Source organism: Acartia tonsa, chromosome 7, assembly GCF_053477335.1.
Source record: "Acartia tonsa isolate MP-2025a chromosome 7, ASM5347733v1, whole genome shotgun sequence".
In the NCBI taxonomy this organism is placed as follows: domain Eukaryota; kingdom Metazoa; phylum Arthropoda; class Copepoda; order Calanoida; family Acartiidae; genus Acartia; species Acartia tonsa.
The window spans coordinates 22,198,888-22,207,313 of record NC_137266.1 but is presented as its reverse complement, the minus strand read 5'-3'; the positions used below and the strand labels follow the sequence as shown (position 1 = coordinate 22,207,313).

Here is an 8,426-nt window from a genome sequence, read left to right as displayed (position 1 = left end):
AGGGTCCTTGGGATGGGGATATGCAGTTATTTAACCCCTTCTCACTCAAGCTCTAATTCTAAGAGTTTCCTATAATTAATTAGGTCAGTCTATTGGTCATGCTACAAAAGACAATATATTTTCTATAGAAAATTTCATTTGACCATCAAAATATTTTTGGACCTTAATACTTGTTCATTTTATCATCCTTTAGGACATAGAAATTTTAGTTACGTCAACGAAATTTTTTTTATTTATCTCAATGGTTTCTAGGCCGGGTATATCTGGTAGAACATCCATATGTTTTTGGTTAATATTTTTAATACTCCGTGAAAGAATGGACCTTCGACTGAATTCGAAGAAATATATACATGCCTGATTTATCCACAGGTTCCCATTGTCCATCCCTCCAGATATTGCCATCTTTTACCCAAGGTCTGCACTCAAGGGTTTGGCACAGTAAAACTACAAAAAAATTAAAATCAGAAGTCATAAATAATCTGAGCCACCACTTGTAAATAACTAGAGGCTTGGCAAATAGTAGCCAAGGGCATCAACCATCTCCAACAATTGAAAAATATAGAACAGTTTTACCTAAACAAGCCGAAAACAGCTAAAAGCCACCTTCCAGAAAAAAAAACAGCAAGTAAAGGTAACCTTCTTTAAAACGTAAAATCTGCATAAAGGTTTCGTGATTTGAATATATAACTTAGTTTTAGAATTTCTCACATATAATTTGAAGCATTTTACAAAAATAAGTGAAAACAATACTTAATATTTTATGAATATTTGTTATACCAATTAAATTTATGTAATAAATGTATTATAGCGTGTAACCTTTTCCAATAATCCTATAATTTAAAGAAAACAAAGCTTCTTATTATTGGATAAACAAGAAAGACATTTTATGATTTTACATATATATAAAAATATTCTAGGATATAATGATAGACCAATTAAAATTCTAACTCTTACATAATAGTAATTGTATGTTTGTCTGTCTGTTTTTATATCTCTCTGTAGCTTAAGATCTCGCTAACCGCCGGTTCTCATTTACAAACTTCTTATTTTTGTGGAGGATACCTCCACCCTCTGAAAATAGAATGCCTTCGGAAAGAAACAACCCCACCCAATCAAAAAAGAGCAGAGTGGAGGGTCGCGAGTCGACATACCCTCTTCTCTCAAGTGCCTCATGATGCCTCTAGGGGCGTAACCACTAGTTTTTTTAATATTGGAATATTCAAAAACATCTCAATAACCATTTGGAAGATTTGAAATATGATTTATAGTCAGACAAACAGACATCTTTTCTAGAGAAGCATTTCTACTTACCTGGAACGTCGTGTGTTGTGACTAGCCGAGATAACATTCCCAGGGATAGTACGGACATATTATCTGTCAAATATCTAGATAGATAGATAGATAACTTACTAATAGATATATAGATAGTTAGCGAGATGTTTTATAAACTAGTGATAGTAGCATTTTGGGGTGTCTTTACTTAAATAAAGGCATAAGATAGTGGCAGATAAATAGTTTAAAACTACCTCAAGGCTTAAATCAAGAAATAAGATTAATAAAATAATCTCAGAACTTTTGCCAAGCTTTTTTAAAAATATGAACTCAATTCTAGTTAAGTAGTTAGAAATCTTAAGCTTTAGACATAAAAACCTTACACTGCAGAGAATAGATATTTCGATTGATAAAGAGATAGACAGATGAAAAAACGATAGTTAGATAGGTTAAATGATGTCAATTTAGACAGATCGATAGACAGGAAACAGTGCAATCCTTTCAAATCCATGGTTGAAATAAATCCTACCTAAGTACTGAAAGTGCTTTCAAGCCCAGTGTAGCTTTAGTTTCTTCCATATTTTCCAGGATTTCTTTCTTTGCTTCTGGCATATTCTAAACAAACAAGGATGGCAACATCCATGCAAGCAAAGCTCAAAAAAATCATACAGATTTACGAAAAAATTAACAATGCATTTTGTATTCAACAATATGTACCAAGTCTAAAAAATAATTCTGTGTAATTATGATACAAAACTACTTACAAACTGATACGATTACATTTTTATGACTTCATTTTAGAAATATTTCCCCATTAACATTATGCCTGCTTAATCGCCTCAAGAATCTTTATTGCTAAAATCAGTGTAATAGGAAAATCATATCATACAGAAAATTGTTTTAGCAAGAGCAACAAGTTAACATGTTTTAAATAAACTTTCTGAGTCTATAGTAATGAGTTATACCAAACTGTGATAGGAATCATCCTCCCAAGCATTGAATCAATAGGACAATTCTTAAATGTCTTCTAAATTAATGATCAGTTATGAACGGACGTATGGACCAAGCCAAATTATAGAAAATCATATGCCTTGCAACAAAATACTTATAATTTGACCTGTGTTTCATCTTCGTCTTGATTTGAGTCATTATTAGAAACCAATTCAACCAAGCACCTTAAAATCATGATTCTTAGTCTTGCTGTTTAGAAATCTATGAATTGATATATATTTTATTATTTGGATGTTGCATTGGATTTACATTTACTCTGTTAAAGTGATACCCCCAACTGGCTAAAATAACCCATCCACATCCCATCCTTTCGTACTTGAACAAAGTGACAAAGAAATGAGGTCCATGTCAGTAAACATATCTTAGTCAGTAATCTATGAATACCCTCAAATAGTCTTACAAATAAGTTTTCTAAACTTATGAATAATCCTATACCATAAAGTAATAAGGTTTCTTATTCTGAAGCTAAAGTTTCGGAAATTGCTGGTATGAAATGGTTGTACTTTGAGTTAGCTTTATCAATATCTTGGGATGTTTCTAAGCTGTATTTTCTGCCCGTCTTAACCATCCCCTAGATGCTAGGGTTGAAGCAATTATATACTTTATAAATAAAGGTGCAAACCTAGAAACATGAGATATATTCTCTTGGAAACAGAGTTCAAAAGTCCACATAAAAAAAATAAATACCAATAGATTTAGGACATACTTGTATATATTTACAGGGGAAAATTTGTCATCAATACAGGTTGCTTACATGCACCTCATTTATTTGTAAGTTCGTTCATCCAATAAATGGGGAGGGTATGGGGAAAAGGATGTAGATTGAGGGTATCAACATTATTCCAGCCAGCTTCAATAAATCAGAGTATAGAAAAAACTGGTGCAACATCCAAGTAATTAGATATGGATTGAACCACTACAATACACACATAAGCGCACTGTATTTTAAAGGGAATCAAATATTGGAACTATACCTGACAGAATAATCAATTAGATCTGTGCCAGCTTCATCCAAACACTCTACACAATCCCTAGAAACATATAGATATCCTATAATATAATGTTTTTATTTGTTTTAAGCTTGAGATCTCGGTAATTGCAGGTCCTTTAGAGTTGTCCTTATCAAGGAAGATTCGTAAATGTATTGGGTGGTTTAAGGCTATTTTCCTGACCCTGCCTTCCCTGAAGCAGCATGTTATCAATTATAGAGTCACATTTTTTTATATTGAAGCAAAAGAATTTAAAAAAAATGAAGACCATTCGATGGTTTTTTTTCTTCTAAAATTGCTATAAAAATAGATGGACGTATTTGAATTTAAGGCAATTACACAATATCATACCTAATCATTATATAAATCATCTTGTTTAACATCCTTTGGTAAGGATTTAATATGAAATTGCCATGCTTTCTATGAAATTATATACAAAGATATAAGATTTCAAATCTATTGGATGATTACAAAATTTGCAATGAGATCTATACGTACACAAACTAACGTAGAAAAACTTTAGTAAAATTATTTTTCGCAAGTTTTCTCAAAGCTTTCTGGGATGTCGTTGTCTTTTGTCTGCTTTAAAAAGATTTAAAAGAGAACCACAAAATAATGGGACATAAATTAGAAGTAGGTAGATATTTTTTAAATAATGTTACAATTATGAGGAGATTTCAGGTTATTAAATGAATAATTAACTAAAAAAAATTCATATCCGCAGAAAGCTGTCTACAATTCTATCCAATAAATAACTATTAATATGCTTATTTGTGTATTTACCTGTGAAAAAGTATAGATTCCAGCAATGTAAAACAGTTTCCTTCGTGAAACAGGACAGAATACGTTGGAAAGGACGTCTAAATTATTGCATAAATCATTAACCCAAAAGTAAAAGGTCTGTGTGTCTGTCTGTAAATTTAGATCTCGCTAACTGCTGGACGGATGCTAATCTTCTTTACATTAAAGCTTATTAGAGGTCCAGGAAATGTTTACAACTATTTTGAGGGTGGTTATCTCCCCTCTCCCAAGAGAAATCGCCCCTCGAAAAATATACAATCAGCATAAAAAAAATCATTTGAAAGTTGATGTTCAACTTACAACCACCCTTCCCCTATTCTTCCCACACGTGCCCCTAGAGGCCTGTTTGGGAGTATCCGCTGTCATACAAATAGAATACCTACATTAATCATGTTATATAGTTTGTCCATTTCCAGTAGGACTGGCAGGATCTGCAGTCTCCAGGTTTCCAGAACAATTAGCTGCTCCACAAGGTGAACTACTTTCTTCTCATCAACTATGATTCTACCGACCTAAACAAAATATTTTCTATTTACATATCCCTGTTTTTAATAGATACAGAAAGTCTAGATGATCAATCCAATAATTAGACCAATAAGAACACATTGTAGGAACAATGGGCTACTTTATTGTTTCAACTTGAACAAAATTTGTTACAAAATGGTCGTCAAAAGTTAGATATAAATAGGTAATTTCCTTACGATAAAATGTGCATTGGGGAATTATACAGGGAGGGATAACGTTTTCTTATTCGTTGGCTTAACCTTTGGGTCTTCTTTTGAATTTTGATTTGTTGGTTTATTTAATTGAGTGTCCAAACGTTTCAAATGTTAACTATAATTTACAGAAGAGTTAATTTTATGTATTTAAGTCGGCCATTGTCTTGTCCCTTTAGATATCTGGAAATTATATCATCCAAAAATTGAATCATATGTGACTAAATATAAAAAAATATTCGCCCACTTTAGTTTCTTTTTGTTCAAGGATTAATAATAAAATAAATAAAAAAACATAATATTGATAATAGTTTTATTAGCCCCGGGACTAAAGAAATTAGTATCTATCTTACAATTTTTTATTTATTATCAGCGAAAAGCTGACTTTAATACGGTGCTATAAATAATTATACAAAAGTTAAGGTGGGGGGGGGGGGGGTATTAAGGGTTAAAAGTAAACTGACCTCTTCAACGCCACCCTGATTAGCTTGTAGAGCAGCTGATACTCCTAGTTTACCAAGTATGTTGGACTGGCTCAACCATTCTTCACGGCCTGCATCTTCTATGTAAAATATGGACATCATTATTAAAAAAGGTACTTTCCCTTAAAGTTGCATCGAGCACTTGGCAGCCCCTTAAAAATAAATTAGGGGTGAGGGACCTTAACCGAATATAACCTAAACTTACCTCAAGTATCAAACAAGAAAATCATAAACTACCTCCTCCCCTTTATTTTAAATGTATTTGAATATAAGGTGGATGGGTTGTTCTGTATTACACTAGACCTTTAAGGTTCTGTATTCCTTTTAAAGGTACTACCAACAATACACTTATAGTTATTTCTCGCATCGTATTGTAAACAGCTTTCCGCGGATATAGGATAATGTACATTTTTATATTCGTAGAAAGCTGGATATAATACGATGCAAGACATAGTTTTTTGTATGAGAACCGGTTCCTATCCACCGGATTCGAATGAATACGAGAATAGTTTTTTCTCGTATCGTATTATAAACGGCTTTCCGCGGATATAGAATGTACAATTATAAGATTAAAACTAGTTTTTTTAGCCCCGAGGTGCCGGAGGCACCGGCTAAAAAAACTAGTTTTAATCTTATGATTGTACATTTCTATATTCGTAGAAAACTGGATATAATACGATGCTAGACATAGTTTTTTCGTATGGATGAGAACCGGTTCCTATCCACCGGATTCGAATGAATACGAGAAAATAATATTATAATATCTAAATAGGAAATACTAAGGATTAGATATTTTTACCTAGATCAATGGTTTTAATATTTCTAACTAATATCTCTGTTTCTTGTGTTGATAAATACATTTTTTTCTAAGAAATAATTTTTTTATAGACATTCATATTTATTTAACTTAAGGCTTAAAATACGTTAGAGGTAGTTAAATATCCACTGAATTAGAAACAGATGTCAACCAAAAGAAAAATCATGTAATGCATTACATTACAGACAGTTTTCCCTTCATGGAAAACAAAACAGGTTTAAATCTTTTAATTTTTCATTTTAGTATCCGCAGAAAGCTGTCTATAATACGATGCGATAACTAACTATTATTCTATATTATGAAATAGTTTATTTTTATGCACACAAACAAAATATAACTAGCTTTTATAGGAAAGCTAACATAATTTTTATCTTGTTTTATCAATATTTATACCATCAAAGACGACATTTGAAACCAATGGTTTTTTTATTCATATGGCTTTCTAACGGTAATATGATAAAATTTAGTGTGGCAGTGAGGATATGATCTCGTAAATAACAGACCAATAACTGTCACAAAGCTTTCACTTGGTCTTTCTTTAGCATATTTGAATGCATAAAAAGGGGGAGGGGTTGGGATTGGATTACCCCACCCTTGAGAATTACCAATAGAAAAAAAAAATTGGAGTAAGAATTCTTTCAGGTTATGTTTATATTTAAAAACCGTTGCTATGCAAAATGCGTTGAATAAAAGAAATAAGCCAGCTTATATTAACAATGAAAATAATTCGGTAAAAAATCACGAAACCAATAAGTTATTTCAGCTGTCGTTGGGAAGCAACACATCGTAAAATTGACGTCCTCTCCATTTGCCCCCCTAAATTTTATAAAATTTCTTCCGCTTGTTGGTTATACCTTGTACCTGGGTAATAGGTACAAGTTCTATAACTTCTATACGAAGGTTGTACATTGGTACAACGTTTTGTTAAACCGGGCCTACTGCATCTTGGGGCCAAAAATTGGTTTTAATCTTCGAATTTTTCATGTTAATACCTTTTTTAAGCATTTTCTTTATAAGATACGATACATAATTATTTCCATGTTCTTTTAAGCTTGTGTACATTCCAGGACTAATGGATATATGTCACCCTTTATTCCTTTATATGTATTGCATGGTCGTGTCGTGTGAATACAGTACTATAAACAACCAATTTATTTTCAGGAATATAAGAATAGGGGCATCTTAATATGAAAACTTATTATGGGGGCATAGTGGCTCAGTGGTAGCATACTGAGTTACAGTGGTGGTTGTTAGAGTTAAAGTCTCTGTGTGTTTTCTCAGTCGCAATAACAGATCTATAGAATAGATGTATATAACTACCTGCTCCCTCCCCCCTTTTTCCAAAGACCTTTTTCGTCTGCTATCAAATTGTTTTCTGCTACTTTGCTGTGTTAAAATTCCCAACACTATTGGATATTTTCAAAGACCCAATTGAGATTCGGCACAAGGTCCTTGGGAAGGGGACATGCAGTTATTCAACCCCTTCAGCCTCTAGTGTTTTATTCTAGGGTCGCAATACATTCGCGCAACTTCCAAATGGTTGTATAAAAAGAGAGATTACTGGGTTTACTATTGGATTTGATATCCAATAGTCACGTAACTAATATCAGTACAACCATTAGCCACAGCTTCTTTGAGTAGAGTTTCATTCATTATGGTGACTTAATGGACACATACATAGCTAGTGTGAGGTAATAATGAGGAGCTCTCATTAGATAAAGGGTCATAATGTGCTTGACGTGGAGCTTGAGCTGGCCCTAGTGGATATACATCAGTGCCTTAACCTATACTGTAATGTCTCAGGTCTAAACATTTATGAACTATGGCAAAACTATCAATAAATAATTTACACTATTCTGTACTCATAAAACGAACTATACACTATTAATTTTTTACTTTTATTATACTTCTGAACTACTATACACCCGAAACATCGGGTATAGTCCCTTTCGTGGCAACGCCTCTTAAGGGGCGTTTCATCATATTTTCACAGTAGCTTTTGATAGGTAAGGTTAGGTTAAGTTAGGTTAGGTGATTGCCCCGCAGAATAAGGCAATTGGCCCCGCAGGAGTACAGCCCCCCACAGGGGCTAGAAATAAGGGTAAAGCTACTTTGAAAATACGACAAAATGCTCCTGAAGAGGCGTTGCCACGAAAGGGACTATACTCGAAACATCTACCCCTAGTATCCCTGTATGGTCTCTTGAGACTTAATCAATCATAGTTGACATGAGTAATATCCCCTGCTGCAATATGGTGCACAACAATTATTATACAGTATACATAGGAAAACAATTCTTGTAATATTTATACACAGAGGAAAACAATTATTTTGCAGA

The 8,426-nt window shown here is 33.0% G+C and overlaps 1 protein-coding gene across 1 annotated transcript; it reads right to left on the bottom strand.

Moving 5' to 3' along the window:
- Positions 1 to 58: 58 nt before the first annotated feature.
- LOC145324453 (zinc finger MYND domain-containing protein 10-like) lies at positions 59 to 4,581 on the bottom strand. Its single transcript, XM_080167040.1, has 8 exons — positions 4,457 to 4,581; positions 4,056 to 4,132; positions 3,258 to 3,314; positions 2,390 to 2,447; positions 1,802 to 1,887; positions 1,312 to 1,385; positions 355 to 444; positions 59 to 69 (listed from the first exon to the last, which is right to left on the bottom strand). Exons 1-8 carry the CDS (start codon positions 4,481 to 4,483, stop codon positions 59 to 61), a joined length of 480 nt encoding a protein of 159 aa, XP_080023166.1. The 5' UTR covers positions 4,484 to 4,581.
- Between the last annotated feature and the right edge of the window lie 3,845 nt (positions 4,582 to 8,426).